Source organism: Argentina silus (assembly GCF_951799395.1).
Source record: "Argentina silus genome assembly, chromosome: 15".
NCBI classification, from domain to species: Eukaryota; Metazoa; Chordata; class Actinopteri; order Argentiniformes; family Argentinidae; genus Argentina; species Argentina silus.
In genome coordinates this window covers 13,938,416-13,961,309 of record NC_139669.1, presented here as the reverse complement: position 1 = coordinate 13,961,309, position 22,894 = coordinate 13,938,416, and the positions used below count along the sequence as shown (strand labels likewise).

The following is a 22,894-nucleotide window of genomic DNA, read 5'->3' as shown; positions in this document are numbered from 1 at the left end:
TTTACTCATAGGACCACCCTAGTGGCGACCTTCATTCTTGCAAAATGCAACAATGCACAATATAGATCCCAATCTACAAAAAGTTGTATTTAAATGCTTCCACGAGCAAAAAGTGTGTTGAAATGAGAAGCATAAGTCCATGTGAGTGTAGTGGATAGTAGCGCCGCCCACTGGCCAATAGTGAACATAATAGTAGGTATGACATCTGACCAACTTTGAATTTGAAGTGAACTATCCCTTTAAGACTATTTTTGTGAGACATGTTTTTCTTACTTGGACCCATACCTTGCCTTATATAAGTAGAAACAAGTAGGCTATATCGACATATAAATAAACAAATATAGCCTACATACAAGTAAAAGCTGAACAAGAACAAATGCTATGTGGCAATATAAAAGAACTGAAGCAAATTAAGTCAAAGATGATTCACATGTAACTACTGTGATAGGATAATCTGTAAGAGTGTTAGGTAATCCCTCTCGCCATCAGAAATACTTTTCTTTTCCTCTCAGATGTGGCAGAGCTCATTTGTAAGCCCCGGGGCTATACAGAGAAAGAGAGAGAGAAAGAAAGAGAGGGAGAGACAAAGGAAGAGAGCGAGAGCACTGATTCCGATTTTTCACTCTGCCGCTCACAATGACAGCTTGCCTCGAGGCTGCATTTCACTCTCAGCAGACCTCAAAACAGGAAACAATCCCAAATCCCACTGAAGCACAGGAGTTCATGCCCATTTCTCATGTACAATAGTGTGTGTTCACACCTGAGTCCTTTCAAATGGTGGCCATTCACAGCTGTGAAAAGCTACCGAGACGACACGTGTTGCCGTAGGCAACAGAGGAAACACAGGTTACTAAAAAAAGATGCATGTTTGGGCACATCAGGACAAAGCTACATGAGTGTAATGGCTTTACTTTTATATTTCTCCATTGTCAGGTGTGGCCCTTCTCTCGATATGATTAATATTCCAATATTCCTATTTGATGATCAAGAAATGATATACCACATAGCTCAGCTTAGCAAAAACCTTGCAACTATACATACAGAGACAACTTACTTATGCCATGACTTGATAATGATGAGTTGTTATGAGTCTTATGGACAAGAATGCATTAACAACTGTGACCTTATTTTTTCCAAATGACCCTGGATTAGTTATCTTTGAGTCACAAATTCCACTGGAAAGAACCCGATGGGGATGGGGGCTACAACTTTGGCAAGTCTACACTCTTTCTTTTTTAATCCACCTCTTTTTTCTGACTCTTGCTTTTAACACGCTCCCTCTCCACTCCCCTGTGCTGCATGTTTTGTAATGAACCGGGTAATGTACTCTGTGCATCTGTACAACACAATTAAGCCATTGTTCAATCTCCACAGAACAAATGAAACACATGCCCATGAAGGGGGATTCAGTGACGGCCCTATGAGAGGCTTGTCAAGCTGTAGTTAGCCATATGCATGCCTACAGCCTAGGTCGGCAGTTTTGCAATTAAATGCTCCCCTGTGCCAGCTATGTGGAAGAAAGTACGATTTGTTTCAGCTCTCTCTTGGCACATAGGGGGAACTCTGCCTAATTTAGATTTAAAGCCGCATTAGCAGAGTGAAGTTCCTATTGTTTAAATCCACATAGATTTACCTCAGCAGCAGGAGGGGTATAGGGCTAAACCAACATGATGGGCTGTCTCTTTACTGAGTAAGTTAATGAGCTCCAGGTGTGTGTGTGTGTGTGTGTGTGTGTGTGTGTGTGTGTGTGTGTGTGTGTGTGTGTGTGTGTGTGTGTGTGTGTGTGTGTGTGTGTGTGTGGTCGCTGCACAGTGTCGTTGTTTGTGGCTCTGGTGCACTCACAGTACATGCTCTCCTCTCTGGTAAGATTACTACTCTCTTACTACTGACACAATTCTGGTTAACTTCTTTCCCTCCATTTAGTAAGTTTACGCTTATAGTAAATTCAGTTGGTTGTCTTCTAGTCAATTGTATTGTTGTATATATATTATATTATATATTATATATTCAGTTGGTTGTCTTGCCTGATCTGAGGTCGTAGTCAAATAATAGAGCATGGCTCACCTGTCCAAAATGGGTAGGATCCCTTGATTGCTTTGCCTTTTGCGATTTCTTGGCCTTTTGCGACCCCGATAAACTCAAATCAAAAAAAGTTTCATGTGTGTATTACGGGGGTGTACTACACACGCATTTGATACCATTCCTCATTCCATTCCATGCATAACAATGAGCCGTTCTTCGATTTTGACCTCCACCAGCCTCCCCTGGTGTTCTATGCTTATATTAGTTTACCAACAACCTTATCAGCAGAGAAGTGCAGCAGGGCAGATGGATTCGTCCTATCCATGATGATGATAAAAGCTGCAGATTTATTCTACTACACTGCAATAGTTATATCTCTTCTCTACTTCTGTTTGAACCAGGATAACGACATACCCAGGCAGTTTTCATTCAGTTTTACACACCTGGGGAATAAATTATCACAGGGAAAATAATTTTGAGTTACATAATCATATTTCTCTGAATCCAATTTGAAGGATAGGTTGTAGTTCCGCCAAGACCTGTGCATTAGTTATGTGCATTGGCAGAACAAATTGTTTTATATCTCATATAATGAGACAAATGAAGGGGGGTTGATTTTGGTTCATCCGCCCTCAGGAGACTTGACTCTGCCAGACCCATGTTCTTCTGTTGCTTCCTGTACATGCTTCATTTCCAGCACCTCCACCCACAACGTCACTTATCTCCTTCTATGGCCAGTTTGACAGTGTCTGACTGTCTTAAGGGTGTCATCATTACACATATTCAAAAGTCTGGTAAAAGCCTTAAATTTGGCCCTGTCTAGATATACTGTAACCCCAAGACCCTACTCCATAGACCCTTGAATAGATCTGAACGTATTGGACAAGTATTAGGTGGTGAAAAATTCCACCAAGCCTACAGTATGTAAATTCCACCTAGGCCGAGATAATAACATCTTGCTTGTATCTTTGTCATCCTTTCATATCTATTCAAGTGTCTTGGGTAAGGGGGCTAGGGGTTGTTTATGGGCAGGGCCATATACTGGAAATAATCATATTGTACTTTTAAGGTTTACTCTATCCATACTCTGAGGTGTGGTGGGTATCTGATTGAAGATGTAGTAACTATAGGTTATCGGAGGTCTTTTAAAATTATTGCTGACACTCTTCCTGAAAATCCACGGTTGCATGGGAACATGAGCTCTCCCCCTTTAAGTCCTTAAATTCTAAAAACAATTGTGACAGCCAAAGCCTTGTGCTTGTAAAAAAAAAAAAAAAAGAAATTCATTTCCTGCCCTTGGGGCTCGAAGCAATCAAGAGGCCTAGAAGGTTGTTCTAATGTGTCATATCTGCCATGTTAGACAACCCCATTTGAAGAAATAACACAGTTACGTTCCATGCACCTCTTAAGACCTTTGTGATTAATTGACCTTGAGAATGCCTAGGAGGGACAGGTTCTCCAGAGAAAGAGTAGGCCCTGTTTGAGTCATGCTAGGGCCGGTTTAACATGTGCCAACTAACTGAGGTGCCAATGAATAACTGTGCAAAGCCTCTAAGCGTGCCAATCAGCGATTTGTTAATGATTAATGACGACTTTAGGTAGAGTAGAGCTGTACATATAAGTTCATATAAAATATGTTAGTCAGTCCATCTTAAACTGTCCATTTGAATGATCATTAAAAACCTTAAATAATAATAACTACTTACAAAAAATAATGAAGCAATGAAGTCACTAACTTGTCCCTGTACTGACCTGAGTGGAAGAGGAATGCTTAAAGAACCTTTAAAATCCTCATACAAAATATTCTCACAATATACATTTATACAGTTCATAGTTTGAGCATTATCCATTGGATAACATACTGTATTATATGCATAAACCTGGATCATTTCAAATGTTTGTTAACAAGTTTATTCTTTACAGTGACAAACTCAAACAAAACAATGTAAATGTACAATAGGTTATGTAATCCATTACAATGACAATATGACTGTTCTCATGTGGGAACAGCTGCCAAACTCGGCTATAGTGGGGTTAACCATAGAATTAGAATTCCATTTCTATGTGGGTTAACCAGTGTAGTGGGTTAAATCTCGCTCCAACACTGTCTACTACACAGCTTTCCACAGTGGTAGGTTCATCCACCATCAAGTCATTTGACCAGTCTGTGTAGTGGGGTCATTGAAGTGGATCACAGGCAGGATGTACAGTACAGGTGTCCTTGTGTTGTATCAACGTAGGGCCTAGTGTGATGTGTTATGGAGGAGGACAGGAGACCCCCAGAGAGGACATGGCCAGAGAGGTCAGGGAGGAGTATCTGTAGGCTGACGGGGATTTGAACACAGGTGTCTCCCACCCTGAGTCCCTACGGTAGGGCTGGTTAGGGGTCACCTGGAGCTCCTGGAAACGACTGGGAGGAAAGAGAGCATCATTTCAGCGTTGGAGTTCCCTTTGGTAACACTCGGAACTATTACTGTGTTACTGTGTAATTACTCTCAGAAGTGCAACGTAACAAGTATGGTAATAAGTTATTGCTACACTGTACTTACAGCAATAACCTCCCTAATTCAGATCTGAGCCCAAAAAAATATAAATGCAGTGTGAGCATATATGTAAATATAAAGTTAAAGTTCAGTGTAACAATTAGTATTTACGACAGTTGTTACACTGTACTTCCAACTACACAGTAATATGAACACACTGTAACGTAAGTGTGACTTTCATTTCTTACATCAATGTGTGTCTACGTTAACTTGTAATAATGATCTTTTCAAAATAGCAGCGTTACCTGACCGTGGCTGAGCGAGCTGAGTGGTTAACCAGGGCATTCTGGTTGGTTGAGCGATGGGGGACGGTACCTGAAGCAACAATGTTTACAATTCACACACCACAACTACCGCAACAGCCTCGAAGTATAGCATCCAATTATACTCACTAAGTCAAATTTTGGGATCCAAAAATAGCATCCCATAAATCCACAAATAGGCTTGGCTAGCACTTCCATTATACTGACAGAAGTAACCTAGTAACCTGCAAACAGCCTCAAATAAGAATCAGATCCAAAAGAAGTTGAAGCAATTAATGTAGTCTGCTATTATGTAACCAGAGGGGAAATGTCTGCATGTACTGTATCTGTGAGCACTGTAGCAGACTGCTAGCACACCTACCCATCCTGCCGGCCTGGGGAGGGCTGATTAAGGACAGCCTTGGGATATTTCCACAGATCTCAGGCTGTTTGGGGAAAAGAGACAACTCAATTTGTACACATGTATCCCAAATCCTCTAATCCTTTGGAGCAGGGGGTAAAAATAGTGTATATGTAAAAATAGTACAGTAGTGTAGTTAGCAACCTAGATGTTGACATGTTATAAATGGTCTATTTTTTCAGTGACAGAACCAAATTTATTTTATTTTCAAACTAAGTTTTAAACAAGGCAAACCTTTAATTAGGACATTTTAGGCAAACCACTTTGAAAAGGTTCACATACTTTCCTGAACACACCCCTGCCGTCCACTTCCATGTTTTCAACCCTGAGGGGGAAATCACATGACAACATCGCATGTCACATTGGATTGGGACAGAAACAGGGAGGAAAGATTACCGAAAATGCTCATTCGTGCGTAATGTTCACAAGCCTGCTCAGCTTATTCAGGTGAGACTCTTGCATTGCTGCGGGGCGAAGCCAAACAGCAGCTAAAGCTAATGTGAGCCAGGGTGAGTGAACTCAGGATATAGTCCATTTACATTGTGGGATCCCCTTTCTCCCCTGCAGCTCAGCAGTGTTGTGATAGAGGTCTGGAGCAAAGGGCCCCACCGAGAGGCCCAACGAGCAGACAAGCTCCATCAACTAGACTAGAGCAGACTGACTGACTACACTGACCCTACAAAACCCAGCACGCCATGTCATTCTATTTCATTTTAAACATTTTTTATTTTAATGAATTTCAAAACATTCCAGCAAGCACAAGACAGTAGTTTGTTCATAGACATACAGTACAGCACATTCCACTTGCAACTACATGAAAGGAATCTAGGCCTGATTCAAATTAATGTGTTTATTTAGCTAATAAAGCTTAATAACACTGAAAAAGTGAATCCTTGCCAATGAAGACGTCAAGGCAAAGTCAATGTCAAAATGGTTTGCACTTACACATCTGTATTGCAAAGGCTGTAAGTATTTCACATGTCATGTCTTGCTAAGATGAGGGTTAGCCTAAATACTCACAGACTGGAAGTTGATGAGTGTCGAGAGAGAGACATGGAGGAGGAATATGGTATTTGCAACACTATGGCAAGGGACAAGAAAAATGTGTAAACTCTGATGCAACCCCTAAAATTATAATATAGGTCACTTTATGTTCTGTAACAAGGTTATAGCTACACAATTATAGTCAAGCAGGCTAATTCTGTCTTTACCTGACTTTGGCGCACAGGGGGTGTGAGAGCTATGGTTCAACTGAGACGTTGTTGTTGCTTTTGCACTGAACAGACAGAGGAGAACATGATAAAACGTATTAATCACATAACATAAATGCCCAAAAACCTGTTTGAATACAGTTAGATGCTGTTCACAGCTTATGAACTAATCTTCCCCTCTAAGTTCTCATTTGGAAGAGACAAGGCTGCCAAGAGTGACACCTGGTGAGAGGCAAGCAGTAACACCAGACATCACATTTAGCATTCAGTTGAGTGTAATGTCACATCATTTACGTAAATGCTCTTAAAAACATCTCCTACTTCTACAACACTACCTTTGATGCTGAAGAGTGCTCTCCAATTTGGCTATATAGGCGTTCTGCTCTGTAAGTTTTCTGTCAAATATAAAAAAAATTAGTTTAAAAATAGTTTTTAAAATTGCAGTAGATTTGATTGGTGGATGTGATTTCTAGTTATTTGCATTCTTACTTGGACATCTGTTGCATTTCTTGCTTCATCTTGAGCAAGACTTCTTCTAATTTCTCATTCTAAACAGGTTGAAATATAATGTACACTGATTGGACAATGGACAATGTGTATATAACCACAAGAGATAGTCTAATACAATTATCACAGCATTAGCTAAATGTCTCCCTTACCCTTTGCTGGTAATGTGCCAATAATCTCTTTTGGTGCCTTGCCTGGAATAGTAACACCTAAAAGGACGATTGAATTTACATCTTTACAAACGTCAGGTTGTGCTACATTGAGTACACTCATACCCCTAATTAGGTCCTACATTAACCTTTCAAAAACGATCAATTTTCAATCGAACATTTGTGTGCCATGGCATATAGTATGCATCAGTATTACCTTGCTAATCTCTGTGAAGTGTTTAGTCACGACAGAGTTGATGTCAGAGAAGAGGGCCTTTACCTCAGTGCTACTCTGTGAAAATAAAGATACAAGTTTTCACACCAGCTAAGACTAAAAGACACTGTGGCTTTATCAGATGATCTATATGCCTAAGATATTGCTGCTTACTTTGTCTGAGAGAGGGGTCACTTGGCATTTTGCTTTACATATAATGCATTCACCTTGCTTGCCTGAAAGGAAAGTTAATATGTAAAATGCCTAATGCCTGTCTAAGCTATTAAATTAATCACAATCAACACTAATATATAAGAACTGGAAAACTGCATGGAAGAATTTGTGTAATGATTATGGTCTGTGTCTTTCTGTAACATCACTCAAGACCAGCAGAGGTCCCTGTCCCCTCATGTTTAGCCTGTGTGTTGTCGGCCTAGGTGCAAAATAAAGCTTTATGTCTGAATATTCTGAGTAGGTGCAAGATGCATCTTTATATCTGAATATTCTGAGTTCCTTTAAAACATTTAAATGTTGAACTTGATTCAATTCTCAATATATAACACGGTGCATTGACGCAGAAGAGAGAGAAAACGAGTCACCTTTCTGAAAGCACACATTGCAGATTACATGGCCACAGGTTGTAACTGCTAATTTGTGGTCACCACCAGGAGGATGGAAGCAGGAGTTGCAGGAGATCCAGTAAGGCATTTTCTGTTGCTAAAAGATAATGTTGGTGAACTACACATCAAAGGCCCTTATGCGTTGCTTGCTTATTAATTGTAAAACATTTTTGGTGCCACTCATAAAACTTCTGAGCAATTAATAGCTAGCTAACGAAGTTAGCTTTTCCATGTCAATGTTAGCAGCTAGCAAGCTAACGTTAGCTACAATAGCTTCCAATCTGTTCACTAACAAATAACAGATCTTATCTGAGAGTTCACAATCACAGTTATTGCTAGCTACTTTATGCGAGCACATAAGGACTGCTTGTTGTTTATTTCATCAACTAATTAAATGATCAAATTTACTTGCCACTGTTCCTTAGCTTGTCAGCTAGCTAATGATTTGAAATCACAATCATTGTCTGTTTTGATTTTGTCTCTTTGGTGTGCGTGCGATCAAAGTTAGTAACAGTAGCCACGTCATGACATCGTCAAGATTCAGAAGTTGTTGTTTTCAGAGGTTAGCTAAAAGACAACACAATGTAAACATTTTTAAATGCCTAATATTTAATGTGAAATTCATTACTATATCCTGGGAAGTTGTGTGGAATTAATAGAAACAAACGTTTTCTATTTAAGTTTATTGATTCATACATGTTATCAACATATAGACTGAAGGTCGCTCATGGTTTGAATGTTGTTGAGTTGATTTTAGATCTCCACGTTGGACCACTTTGTATTGAACATTCAATACATTTTGACATTTGATTAGTCCTTCCCTTAGCCAAGCTTATCATACCAGCTTCTTCGCAATAAGGAAGTCTTTCAGCCTTTTAACTTGCCAAAATCCAACTAATAGTAGAATGGAAGTCTGCACAATAGCCCACCACAGAACATTCCCATTGGTCTTTTCGCTCATCAGGCGGAAGGTCTCCTCGCGTTCCTGTGAATGAAAGGTGGTAATGGATAGTTAAGTCATAAGTTCTTGGTTGAACAGGATGTGGAGTTTATGACCTGGGACCTTAAGGCCAATGCTTGCGTGCAGGGGCGGACTGGGACAACCAAACGGCCCTGGACATTCAGCCAACAGCCAACTTGTTCATGATAATTTGTGTGATTGTGAACTGAAGGTTTACCCTCTGGAAGTCTTGCTGCTTGCCGATGTAGTGGATCTGGTCCACCATGTGCTCCAGACTGTACTGCATAATTTCGACAGTGTTTTTGGCCTTAGCAGCAGTGGGGTCAATGGCGTGTTCTCCCATCTGAACATCTAAATGAAGCCTCTGTGTTTTGAGATATTAGAATATATCAGAATTTTTCAAGTTGTCCAGCAAGACAGTCCACAGTTCATTCAGAGTATCAGAGGAGGCTGAACTCACCAGCTTTTCAGAGGCGAAAACTGAAAACTTTGTAGAATTGGACTGCATACACAAGAAATGTTGTCCAGATGCATGGGATGTGAAAGTGAATTTTCCCTTTCTGCCATATCTTTTTGACATCAATATCTGGAACCAAAAATGAAAGTTTCTCTCTGTGAATCAGAAATGGTTTGATAAAATCTGAAAAAGCAAACACATGTTTGTGTTTAGGGAGTGTGCTGGGCGTTAACTATCCCTAGAAGCATTACCTCGTGATCTGGGTCTCGCACAGTCACCGTGAGGCCAAGATGAGGGGAGTTTGTTTGCTTGTCCTTATCCCAACGCTCTAATCGGAAATAACCTGAGAAAAATACAAAACACAAGCAGTAGCCTATAAGCCAATACTTTGAGACTGAGTAGTTGGTGTATGATCATTGTATGGATTTAGATTAAATGTTTTATTATGTTTCAATGCACTATATGAGCCATGTTCTATTGCAAATGGATGGCCTAGTTGTTGAAACGTGAACCTCTTCCAGTTTAGAAATTCAGAGAAAATTCTAATTCTTAGAACTCAGCTCTTGTTACTCTTCTCTTACTTCTTTTTTACTTCCTCTTTACTTCTTACTACTCTGTCCTATTTGCCATCCATATGGCATAGTGAAGGGGAGGCTGGTGGAGGTAGAAGTCAGAGGACGGGCTCATTGTAATGCATGGAATGGAATGAGAAATGGTATCAAACACGTGTTTGAAACTATTCCTCATTCCATTCCATGCATTACAATGAGCCCGTCCTCTGATTTCTGCCTCCACCAGCCTCCCCTGGCGTAGTGCCTTTCTCTCTCTACAACCACTCGTGAGACTAACCTGTGACCAAGGTGTCCACTGGAATCTCCTCAATGATGCACTTCTGCTCCACTTCCCCCAGTTTAAAGTACATGGCAGCTGTCAATGCCAGGTAGCACTGGATCAACATTCCGGTGTGCCTGATACTCATTTTGATCGACAAGATATTGAAAACTATAATGAGTAAGCTGTAGTTCTTCTGTGTTGCTAGTGGGCTGGCGATGATTCTGGTGTGAGAAGCTTACAGCTGCTGTTTCAGTGACGTTCCACATTGCACATGTGAGTGGTCAACAGAAAAACTGATAAGTCTGAGGTTTAGGGAAAGCCAAAGTGATAAAGACGCTGTAATAGTTCACTTATTAAGCACACTGTACCACAATGAAACTCCACTCTCACAGCATCTGCAAAGACTCAAAGCCAAGGACCTGTTCTCTTTTTACTGCTACTTTTCCCAGTAATTTTCCTTCAGTTGTCATTGGTTTAAAATGAGACCAACACTTGAGAAGCAACCAGGAAATGTACAAAGCAGAATCCACTTATGCCTAGATGCAGTCTTTGTACTTTGTATGTTTTTTCTGTTGCCTTTGAGTTTTCTGTGGTTTTGAAGGAATTTAGCTTAGTAAGATTTTGCTTAGTGAGACATCATGGGATGTGGCGTGATATTAAGCCGACATGTCAGGTATGACAAATTAAATCTTTGGGGTTTTCAACAGGTTGAAAACTAGGCTTCATCAATGAGCCGGCTAAATGGGTATGTCTTAGCTTACACTGTCTTGACAGGTAGACTGCTTTGAGATCTTTATTTCATGGGCTGTTTTTATGCTTTTGAAAAATGTTGTGTTGACTGTATGAAATGTACTGACATACTGTATCAGTATAGGTAAGGTTTACTGTAATACATTCTTGTGTAATCCTCCCTCTAATCCACAAACACAGACAAGTTATCTTACTTGGATACATGAACGTGAAGAAAATAAATTGCAATAGTTTACATGTTTACAGTTTATTGAACACACAAAGAACATACAGACAAAACCTACAAAAATCTATACGATTTGGGCACTTTTTTTTTTACAAGGATGTACATTTTCTTCAGAAATTTCTCTCTGACTTTGCCAATACATCAATAGCATGAAAGACTATGAGATTTTTCCCACTTTATACTGTACAGTACAGGTCAGAATCCTGTAAATAAATATACTATTTGTCTCTGAAGAGATCATCAAGGACAACAATGCGCTATCTGTAAACACTTTACATTTAGAACACTACATATGTAGGACAGTACTTGTAATTTAACTGCATCTTATAATACAATCGTGATCTCCAATCTATTGCAATTTGATTTGGACCACCATGATTTCCTTGTTCTCAGGTTTTAAGAGTGCTTGGGCTAGACTGCCTTTGCATCCATAATAATTGATTATTCTCAGTGGTCAGTTAGTCTAGTGGCTAACCCAGATAACCCATTGATGAACAGGGAACACCTCTATGCACAACATTTTAAGACAACCTTGCCTCTTTGGCATTATGAAGAATCGCCTGTGAGCTATTTATCAAATAGCCCAGTGAATTGGAGGCCCAGAGAAAAGGGTCCATCTTTATACTTCGGGCTTCCTCAAAGAAATTGAGGGGCGTCCCCTCACACGGCCTTGTCTCCGGCCCCGCCCGTCTAGTCATAAGCAGTTGTCAGGGCTGCATTTCCTGTCCTCTTCCAGTGGGGGGCAGGCTGCACCGTTGTTGGCTGGATGAATGTGGATGTAGCGAGTCCTGTGCTTTACCCCTGAATCCCCGCACTTGCCATTGCACAGGCCCCAGGGGGACCACACTGACATCTCACAGTCCAGAGGGGTATCTAAAAGGGAAGAAATAACAAAGCATTCTGTTAGCAATGTCCATTGAGACACCTTTAAAGGGATAGTTCACAAAGTTTGTCAAATATTTTCAGACCACAAAGGTAGTCAGAAGTTGAGATACTGTAAGTCCATGTCCCATGCTGTCTGTTCTGTAGATACAGTATGTGTCGATTTCTTTCTTTTAGGCTTGAGGCAAAGCTGGATCTACACAACCGATGGTGTGGACTCACTTATATCAAACCACTTTTAGAGCACTGAAAACATCTGACAAACATTTTGGAGCTTTTTTTATTAAGCCTCCCTCCAACCAGGCTCTGGTCTCTCAATGTGGGGTGGTCTGCTGGAGTTGTAACATGCCACACACTGTGAAGAACTTGTAAAGCCACCCAATAATGGCTTGTGCATAGTGATAGGCTTGATTTATTGGTTGGTATTAAACCTTCTCAGAAAGTGTGTTCACATGTTCAAATAGAAAACTGGTCGAAATTGATTTATAGAAGAATTCAAGTGCTATGTAGAATGTAGCCTAGTTGTTATATTTAATTTACAAGGTTTTACATTAAATAGTCAGCTTATGTATTCTCATGCCAAGGTACATTATGTAAAATGTAAAGGCACATTCCTGGAAAGGGTTACCATATTACAGTTTAATTCTGGAAAGACATTTATTGAATAGCCAAATGAAATTTAAAAACTCCACTTGTATGCTTTTTTTTTTATCCTGCAAGGGTTCCAAGCCTCCGCCTTCCCCGTTATGAGCTTGTAAAATGTTGATATCTATCACAGATTGAGTTTTTTAAAGAATTAGAAAAGCAGAAGGATGGAACATGGAAATAAAAGCATGGCTGTACTTGAAATCCTCCTTCCATTACAAACACACCCTGAGTGCTGAGTGGCAGGAAACCTCCGATGCCTTTGGCCCCAATTATTTTGTTTGTTGCCAGGTTGCCATGAGTACAGAGGAGCAACTCTCGCTGACTCAAACTCAGGGTTGGTGCACAATGGATTTGATTACCACAAGGCGTTTTTTCTTCCTTTCTTTTTCTCAGTTCAAATGCCAGATGGCCTGCACTGTTTTCTTGCATTCTCCTCGCTTTCTATTGGTACCACATTGGATAATGTTAAATATGTTTAACCCGTCGATCTAGATTTTTTTGGTCTTTTATCAGATAGGTGTTTTGAGGTGGACTATAGGTTTCAACTGAAGTTAGTTAAGTATGTTCACAGCATTGTGTTGGATATGGGATATGGAACAGTATTTCCGAGGATTACTTATAAGGGAGTCTTCTATTTCATTGCCGGTGGGGATCTGGTTGGACTGGGTGGGCTCCATGGGTATGCTGCTGATCTGGTTGCTCTTGATCTTGGTGAGGGTGACCTTGGCGATGGGGGGCAGGTGCTTCAGCCTGGGGTAGTAGAAAGAGTTGGCAGGGTGGCTTGGAGAAGATGACGTAATCTGGAAAGGAAAAGATCTAGTCAGTCATCAACATTGCCTTTGTTTGACCGGTACAAATATTGTGTTATGGTCGGTACCACCATAATGGGGATGAAGCTTTGAAGGGGTTACAGTACCTGTGTCACTTTGTCCTGAGGAATGGTCTCAAAGTTTGGGGAGGAGAAGGTGAAGCCACTGTCTGTGCCTGCATCGTAGGGGTGCAGGTCCAATGTAATGTTTTCCTTCCACTGGTCCCCCTCACACAAGTTCAGGCTATCCACTCCCACAAACCAGTCAGGACTGGGGACTATCCGCACAATGAAGGACAGCTGGAGAAATAGAGAGGGATGTTCCGGATGGTTTACATTATGTGGCCATTTGTAAGAGTCAGTCAAATAGTATACCAGAAATGTGGACACCCACAGTCAAAACAGCAATCTCAAGCTGCACTTTGCAGAGCTTTCCTTCACTACCGAGTTCCAACAACAACAAGATGTTGTTGTTTTTTGACATAGTTGCAGACTATTTATTGACTTGCATCTTTTATTGGCTACCTGGAGGGTCATAACTAGAAAATGTAGCCGGACCTCAATGCAGAATTTGGATGTGATGTAGAGACTTGGCTTTGGGACATATACAATAGATCCGACTTGGCACCTACAAAGTAAACTCTTATAGTATACCTACTGGGACTCTCACAAATACCGTTGAAATTAGAAGTGGGCCCAGTGGTCTAAAACATTTTGTGAAAGTATTGTAAACCCCCTGTATAGAATGCGCACATAAGCATTTTTTGCATGGTCTCAATTCAAAGTGCTTTTTAAAATGTTTTATTTAAAAGGTGTTTCTCCTGAACAGATGCACCTTTATAGATACCTGTCTTTTGAATGTCGAGGAACTTACATAAGAGTGCCTTGCAAAGACCTCAAACTCTGAGGTCATCTGGCCCGTTCCACCGAGCACTGCTGGAGCGGAGAACAGCCCGTAGACGCTCTGGATGCGTTCCCCGGCTGCCTCCACTTCCTTCATCAGAGTCCAGGCCTCGCCTTTCTCAGAAAACTCTCTCACCCCGTTGCTGGCGAACAAGTTCCTTTGCCAGATATGATAGTCGGAGCTGTGGGTCACCCCTGGCAGAGGAATCAAACATCAGATTGATTGATATGTATCTAATCTCCTAATCTTAAAGACATATCAAATGCAAATTTACCATAAATATGCTAGACATGTCTATTCTCATACCATGTTTTATTCATTGATTGAGGGTTCTCCTGTAGGACAGAAGCCATTCAGAGTGTTCTATTACTTACCAATGAGAGGGGACCACTGGGCGGGGGGTCGGTAGATGGGGTACTGCTTGGGGAAGGCAGTCTGGCTCCACTTGCCCGTAAACGCCAGGCTGTACTTGGCAGTCGAGTCCACAGTGCACACTGTTTCCACGGTCACAGGCATTGGGTGGACACTCCCCAGTAAGGTCAGGGTGAGGGACAGGGTCAGGGTAGCTAGCCAGTGGATCACACTGCTATGACAGACGTTCATTGTGGATTCCATGCTTGGTACTGGGGCTAGAGAAGCAAGGGAAGGAATGGAGAGCATTTTAGATTCCTTTGTCGCATGACTGTGCAAGCAACCACACTCTCCGTATTGGTTAACTAAGTGGGCCAAATGACTCAGGAGGAAAGAATTTTTACCCCTAAAACATTTTCTGGTGTTTCACTCCACCTCACATAAACCCAATTCATCAGTGAGAGACAGCGAAATGCAAAATCGAATATGGTCAAATCAGATGTAGACTAACCCAGATGTCTTTATTACTGTGAGATAGTTCTTAGTTGTTTACTGAAGCAAAACATCTACTTCTATTAAGGTAAATGCTACATCCAAGGGGTTTCACACGTTGTTAATGCAAAGTCCACTGTATTTATTAAAATGTGTTCAACAGAATATTGACTGCACTTGCATGCATTGAGGAATGTATCTGCATAGAATTCCTGCATATCTAATATGGTTTAGTGGGAATTAAATGACTCTTATGCTGACAATGAAAGTCGTGCAATTTAACAAGAGGCATCAATATATCTCTGAGTGATTGCACATTTTTAATGCATTGATAGAGCAGTTGCTGACAACATGCAGATGAGTGACAAATTATTAAAATTATAGTTCTCTGCCTCCACACATTCTATAGATATTTCATGCATGCTTGTCAGCTCCCCACTACATAAACGTCAACTTGAACAGCATTCCCAGTGCAAGTCAGAAGAGTGATTATACAGTACTCACTGAGTTTGCAGATAGATGATGTTCTGTTGGAGTGAAGTGGAGGAGAGGAGTGGAGAAGACCACCTGTGCCTGGGCTGTCTTGAGAAGTGACTGCGAGATCTGAACGCTTCCCTCAGCTATTTAAGCCTTCCAGAGGGTCCCCCCCTCACAGTCAAACAATATCAATTACCCCCTGACCCCTCCCAGCACCACTGATGCATACAGCATGCGCTACATTAGTGCTCCCCCTCCCAGTCCTCCCATGGTGTGACTTTAATAGATCATAGTTGGAAACAGAGGATGCTGTTTTTTTTGTGTTTTTTTTACAGGTCTATCCTACAGTGGGAGCAGGGAGGGAAGGGTATGAGACCACGCCTGTGCAGGCAGAGCCTCTTGGCTTGTTAGTCAGTGGGTTCGGGGGGTGTAGTGGCTTGGCCTACTTCTTAGCAATGGGGAGGGAGGCAGCCAGGGCACAGCAACCTCATGCTGTAGCTCTCTCTGTTGTAATTGCTTCCACATGCTCCTGGTTCACCTCCACGGCTGCTGCCTCCACCATCCACCCCCCACCATCCACCCACTCGCCCTGCTCTTTAATTCAGAGAAGGCTTTTTCTGTGAGATTCTGTTGATAAAGCTCCAGAACAAAACAAGGCTTTCAGTCAGAAGTGTGGTTTGCCTGTGTTGTAGAATCTTGCAAGCTATCACTTCCATTTCATACAAATTTGAGATAGGTTAGAGTTCATTAATATGTTCATTTTTGATATGCCATTGTGACATTATGATTATGTCATTGTTTAAAATAATGCAGGCATAATTGTCAGCTTAAAGTTTTTATTAATATGTTGACTATGTTGATATGTCATTGTGACATTGTGACGATGGCATTGTCTGAAATAATACAGGCTTAATGGTCAGCTTCAAGTGTTGTGTTGAGATATCTCTGTTTTTGCAACGGTTGTCGTGCAGGAAATTGTAAATACCGGAGGAAACAATGTCTGGTTAAATCTAGGTCAAGAATGGCCAGGATTGCCAAATCTCCACCTACACAGGACAACACACAAATTTGCTATTGACATTGACCTCATTTTCTAGCAATGTCATGCCCTTTGGCTGTTAGTGTTTGGGAAACCACAAAGGTGACTCCACAACCAAACACCATCCACACCTGGGCAAAACATTTACACCTTTTAACATCTAGTTTCCTCCTCCAAACAGCACCAAACATTGCCCTTAGGGCTCGTTAAGCGATAATCACCTCCAATTTCCGAATATAATTTCCTTGCTATGTCACTTCCATCAAACTCTCAACTGTCCACCACATCTCAGCAGTGATAGAAGCAGCAGACCAGCAGCAGGTGGCCTGACATGCTGGCCCCTTTTATCTGAAACCTCTGCCAAAGTTGTAAAAGTCCTATACAACATACGTAATAAGACTTCTGTGTAAACTATTTTTCTCTTCCGTCTTGTTCAACTTCTTTTCAGTCTATGTAAAGATGTTGGGGAAGTGTTGAAATAAACCTTGACTGTTGTGTGTTTAGAATGTTGTTGTTGGAAAGGTTTCAGTGTGCAGCCTCAAATGCATTTCCACTTCTTTGTTTTGCCTTTCTCATTGCCTCTTTGAACTTGAGAACTGACAGAAATTCAGAAAAACCCAGATGATGATGATGCTGCTTTTTCTGTAGGGATGACTTGATGAGCCAATGTGAAATATTATTTTAAGCTTTTGATTGATTGCACTGGCACTGACTAGCCTACATAATATTATCACATTACTACTGTAATTTCTATCACGTTGGTCTGTGTATATCGGAGTACCATTCTCTTTCTATCTCTGTATATCTTAATCTCCTCTACCACTTGTCTCTGGAAATGCCCACCCATCCCCTTTGCTCTCTCAGGCTCTGTGTTTCCCAACACAGGAGTTTACTGTAGCTATTGACCCGCAAAGTGAGAGCCCTCTGGTTTTCCCATCATCCTCCACTTCCACCGCGGGGGCCGTCTGACCCCGGCCGGAGGTATAAAGGACATGATTTAGTGGGCCTCTCCCAACAAAACAGAGAGATTTGTTTTCCAGCATGGTAGCCTTTTTTACAGGGAACTTCGCCCTAAAACCTTATTTTGATATATGGTCTTTTGGCAGTGTAACAATGTGGTCCAATTTCATTTAGTGAAAGTGCAAATTCCATTTCCTTAGGAGTTGAGAATAGTAAATCCAACTGAGGGTTTTCCAGTGTGTTTAACTGACAGGCATTGCCCAGATGGCCTGGGACAGACCTCAAGCACTGTAGAGCCATATAGACATAAGATTGGTATTATCGTGTAGGCGTAGGACATGGAGAAAGGGCACGAGGTGAGACACATTATAAAATGGTTTCTTGTTATAACACAATCTGATTGGTTGACAGCCGTGGTATATTCACAATATACAACCTATTTTGGATCATGAGTATCTAGGTACATTTGTGAAATTTGACTGTAGTTTAACTGAAATTTGAATGAGACTGTCTTCAGAGAGACATGCATACCCCAAAAGACACCAGACAAACTATGGGTTTATTTGCAGTATCCAAAGCAAAAACTTGTGGAGTACAGTAATGTAGAGCCATGTCAACATGGAATACTTTGCTCCCACTGCTTACTCAAGCGAACAGCAAGGCTAGTTTTAAAAAACATTGTCATAGCAACGAGATCCGTAACGATTATCTATTACTGCATGGTAATTGGTCAGAAATGTAATCCCCATGTGGGACTGGCACCATCTTCCCTGTCTCTCTCAAAGCCAAATCAAGGGTGTGCCTTATCTCCTCAACATCTCTGCTCTCACTAACAGAGCTAAGTCAATATTGCCAGCTTGTCAGGTCCTAGAAAGAAAAGTCCTCAAAAACGAAATGTCTTTTGACATTAGGAACATGTGGATGTCCACACAGATGAGTTTCTAATAGTTTGGAGATGCGGAGGGGGAAATTATATAACTTTTGGATAGAGTGCTCTTCACTTGGCTCTGCATCTTAGTTGAATCCCACTTGGCATATAATGGGAGCCATTCATTGCACAGTAAATCACATAGCGCCTGATTAATGTGAGTTTTAGTTTTTATAGAATCACTGCCCTGATTGGGCGTAGTCATGTATGACATTAAAGATATGGCAGAATATTAGAGAGCCAATGACTTACAGACCCATGCCAGCATAAACCTGATTGGCCCTCCAGCAGCCTGCTGTGACCTCTCAAAACAATACTAGGATATCCAAAACAGTGACAGATGTTTTCCAATATACTGTACAAATATATAAAATACAACAAGGTGTGAAATTGTTGGGGGTCCAGGTGACAAAGGTAGGGAACTCCAAATGTCATTGTGTTCATCAGGTTGCCAAAAACATTACTGTACTAGTTGTAGTATCTTTAAATTAGGAAAAGAAGGATTGAACTGTTCCTAACTGACCTTTGTATGGTCAGTTGTCTTTGCCAAATATGCTGAGCAGTATTTTCCAGGATGTTAAAATCTAAAACAGCCTCACAAATAAGGTTGGCTTGAGGAGAAAAGTCACCTAGTTGCCATGGCTGAAAGTGTTGATCTCTAGTTACCCACCCAGCTTTAGTGTGGTGCTCTCTGACGAACTGTATGGCTTTTTGAGGGGCTTTATTCTGCTTTCCTTTCCCTTCTCCTTCTCTTCTACCCTTGCCATGCTGGTTTCATGTGTCCTCCTGCTTTTCCTATTTCTGTGTCAAATTATATCAGCCCTGTTTGAGATTTTATTTGCCTGCCGAGCAAGAAAGGTCATCCACCATTTTACTGTGGCTCAAAACCCAAAACTGGGTCCCTCCAAGGGCCTCTGAAGCATTCCCTGTTTTTAGAGGGTAACTCTAAAAGGGGGAACTTAGTTCATTTTGTTTTGATAGGTGGGAGCGCTTACAACGTGACACCCTCAATGGACTGCATTGCCACTCTTTCTCGCGGGTTCATATTTAATGAAAGCAAGGATCAGAATCGTGATCATTCTTCACATTTCTTGACAGTCCAAGAGATGAAAATGATGTCTCTCGGTGTCTTCAGTCTGTTAGTGCAGACGCTGGCACTCTCTGAGCACCGCCTGTAGGTTTATGGGAGCAGATGGAGAGATGATCAGAGACAGTTTCAGTGCCTACTCCCATCCAAGCCAATCAACTGTCAATCTACAGAAGACATTGAAATAAATCCTCATGTAGGATATCATTAAAAGCATGGCAAGGATTTGAAAGTGTTTTATTCTAAACTGTCCTCCCTGAGCTGTCTGTGAAGAATGCCAAAGAAATTATTCTTGTCTATCCAATATAATTACAATTAACTAACTGAATGTGAAATGGTGCAAGTAATCTTTCTGAGACCTTCGCTTGAACTGTGCTGAAGTCAGAGATGTGTTTTCATTCTTCAAGACACAATGAGAGCATATTTTGTTGTTCAAAAATACAGTATCTTATGTTCAGTCAGGAACATTCACATCTTAGTTTAACCATTTATGGAATATAAAAATGGTAATACGATTAGGCTTGGCGTATTTGGATGGCTCCGCTCTTTTGAGAGCTCTTTTGGGAGTTATAAACGACCACAACACATACAAGTATATGTCATGGCAGGGAGCCCATACATCTATCAACCCCCAGATAGATACAGACTGAGCAGAACCAACACAGGTGGAGGCTCGGGTTGGTGGTGGGAACAAACACAATAGCAACACACTCATAGCACCATATATACGCTATCAAAAAAGAAGAGTCTGGTGTTCCCTACAGCATGACCACATTTTGGGGGGAATTACAGCACATTAGAAATCAATATGAAGTGTTAGATCTGACTGACTGGGAAGGAACATTGGAAAAGAGAAAATATGGCCATTGCATGATTTTCCCTTTCTGTTGATCATTAATGTTCATTAGTAAATGATGAAACCATTTAAGCCCTGCAGCATAGTAGTGGACAGGGTGGTACTGGAGGGAGAGGGGAACAGCAGAGTTCCGGGCGGACCCATAAAAACGAGGGTTACCGAAAAGGCATGTAATCTATCTGTCATATGGAATAAGTACCTCAATCCATTTGACATTCAACAGAACCCAGTCATGGACGAAGAAACTTGTCTGATGTCAGAAAGGCAATTGAAAGCTTCAACATGTTCTTTTGACAGGCATGTTCGGTAGAGATTAAGGACAACTTCCCTTAGAGAGAGCGAGGGAGAGGATCACAGGATATCCAGATTGTTTCTATTTAATTGCTGATGAGCTTTACGCCTGCAGGGCTGCACATGATGTTGGGATGAATTGCCATCAATTGCAGGCCTCTAGAGAGTTGAGTCTGGGGAGTCACTGTGATTCCTTCGAACTGGAGGTCATGTGCAGAGGGAGTCGCATGAAACCCTTGGACAGACAGTCGGAAAATGTTCTGATATCAATCTGTTTATGATGGATTAAAGGATCCTCCACTCAGAATTTATTCTTTGTTATTCCTTGAAGCACTCTTGATTTTTCAAACAATGCTGCTTCCCAGATGTTGAGAATGTTTCTTGGAATTGCGGGTTGATTTGAGGGGAAAAGACTGGTGGTTTTGCTTCGGAAAAGCATTGAAAGTGACTGTGTTTTGAGATGGGTCATACGAGAGTGTTTAAAACAAGACTTTCCACATGTAAGCACAAGTCCATGGTCACTAGCAGTCTGTATTTTGATTATGAGTAAACAATCTGACCTTGAGCACTGTGATGGCTTGACGCACATGAAATAAAGGCGAACATGGTCAATAAAAGAGAAGTGTTTAACTGTGGATCTCCCAAACCATTTCTCTAGATGAGTTTGTAAATGGAGCACAGAGGGAGAAGGCTTTGATGGAAACCACATGGCACACAACAGCTCCTGTTCAAATCGCAGGTGGGCAACAAAACCCAGGCCGTAAAGTGCGTCACTCAGACAGACTCGTTTCGCAAAACGTGACCCGTAAATCGTTGAATAGGAAAACAAAAATATAGATGTACGCTTTGCCAAAATTGGCTTGGTTCTTCCTCCAAACATAAAATGTCCTTCCTCTATTTTAGTAGAGGTCTTCCCCTCACCCATCCAACGTGAGCACACATCTTCCAATCTCATGAGACTCTGCACAATGGCCTTTTACCCTGGATTTGAAGTGTTGCACAGTCCCAAATATTATATGGTTCTACAAAATCAAGTAGACCTGAGAAAATTATTCATTTGAGTTTTATAGAGTGAATTGCACAGTTATAGCCTTGTCTTTTGGATGAAATATCGAAAAATATCAAAGTGCTCAACCTCAAGTTTTTGGAGTTTTGGAGTTTGGGTGCAGACAATTTGCTTCTGTTCAGATTTATTCGGTTTGAAACTAGGCATAAACCACTGCCCCACTTTTGAAAGTGGAGCACTGAAGTTTTATTGTGAGCTGAGAAAAGTACCCTTCCAACTGAGCACAGCATGGCTGACTATGGCTTTTAGGTGCATTTTATGTAGCATCTCAAATCAAACCAACTCAGCAACTTCAATGTTGCGCTTTCATTGCTCAGAAAACATCATCCTCATGTTTAGTTCTATGTGTTATAATATGATTTACGTTCAATAACTTTACAGCTGCTTTGATGACCTTGCTCTTTGTTTAGAAAACTAAAACGAATTGAATGCCATCCATGTCATCGTAGTCGTTACTGGGAGATAATCATTCATCCTGAATGGTCATAGAAATGATTTGTATATGTACTATACATTGTCCTACGGTGGCTAAGCACTTCTTAACATACTTTAACTATTTGTATTAATGCTGGGGTGAGTTTGACAGCTTGAAGCTTTGTTAGAAACTTTGTAGCACAAAGATCATCTTAATTCCATTGTAGGCTATGGGTGAAACATGAAGTTTTCAGGAACCTCACCCACGATCCGTAATATAGTATAGAGGCAACCCTCTCCTTTCAACATACTCCTTCTATGACTGTTGCCCCTCAAACCACTGCACCTCTGCTGAGAGAGGGAACGAGATCAGGAGAGGAAGTCTGGAAATCCTGGCAAGAGTCATGTCTGTCACTGCTCAACTCATCTGTGAAGTTGGACCCACCACACGCTGAACACAGCAGCCATATGTTATGAGCGCTGTATGACTAAGCAAATAGGAACATAAATGACACATTTTGATTTAGGTTTTAA

General features: G+C 41.1%; 3 protein-coding genes across 3 annotated transcripts; all 3 read right to left on the bottom strand.

Moving 5' to 3' along the window:
- Positions 1–4,278: 4,278 nt before the first annotated feature.
- Positions 4,279–8,017, bottom strand: rnf212 (ring finger protein 212; the record flags this gene model as incomplete). The annotated part of the gene is made up of 12 exons (XM_083685644.1): positions 4,279–4,432; positions 4,811–4,880; positions 5,190–5,253; positions 5,511–5,553; positions 6,249–6,309; positions 6,440–6,504; positions 6,775–6,834; positions 6,929–6,987; positions 7,099–7,155; positions 7,313–7,387; positions 7,484–7,545; positions 7,909–8,017. 12 exons carry the CDS (start codon positions 8,015–8,017, stop codon positions 4,279–4,281), a joined length of 879 nt encoding a protein of 292 aa, XP_083541770.1.
- Positions 8,018–8,764: 747 nt separating this feature from the next.
- Positions 8,765–10,326, bottom strand: LOC310815838 (transmembrane emp24 domain-containing protein 11; the record flags this gene model as incomplete). The annotated part of the gene is made up of 5 exons (XM_083685779.1): positions 8,765–8,914; positions 9,108–9,254; positions 9,351–9,476; positions 9,599–9,690; positions 10,197–10,326. 5 exons carry the CDS (start codon positions 10,324–10,326, stop codon positions 8,765–8,767), a joined length of 645 nt encoding a protein of 214 aa, XP_083541905.1.
- Positions 10,327–11,238: 912 nt separating this feature from the next.
- Positions 11,239–15,823, bottom strand: spon2b (spondin 2b, extracellular matrix protein). The gene is made up of 6 exons (XM_083686720.1): positions 15,747–15,823; positions 14,774–15,028; positions 14,370–14,593; positions 13,604–13,795; positions 13,304–13,487; positions 11,239–12,030 (listed from the first exon to the last, which is right to left on the bottom strand). Exons 2-6 carry the CDS (start codon positions 15,012–15,014, stop codon positions 11,852–11,854), a joined length of 1,020 nt encoding a protein of 339 aa, XP_083542846.1. The 5' UTR covers positions 15,015–15,028; positions 15,747–15,823; the 3' UTR covers positions 11,239–11,851.
- Between the last annotated feature and the right edge of the window lie 7,071 nt (positions 15,824–22,894).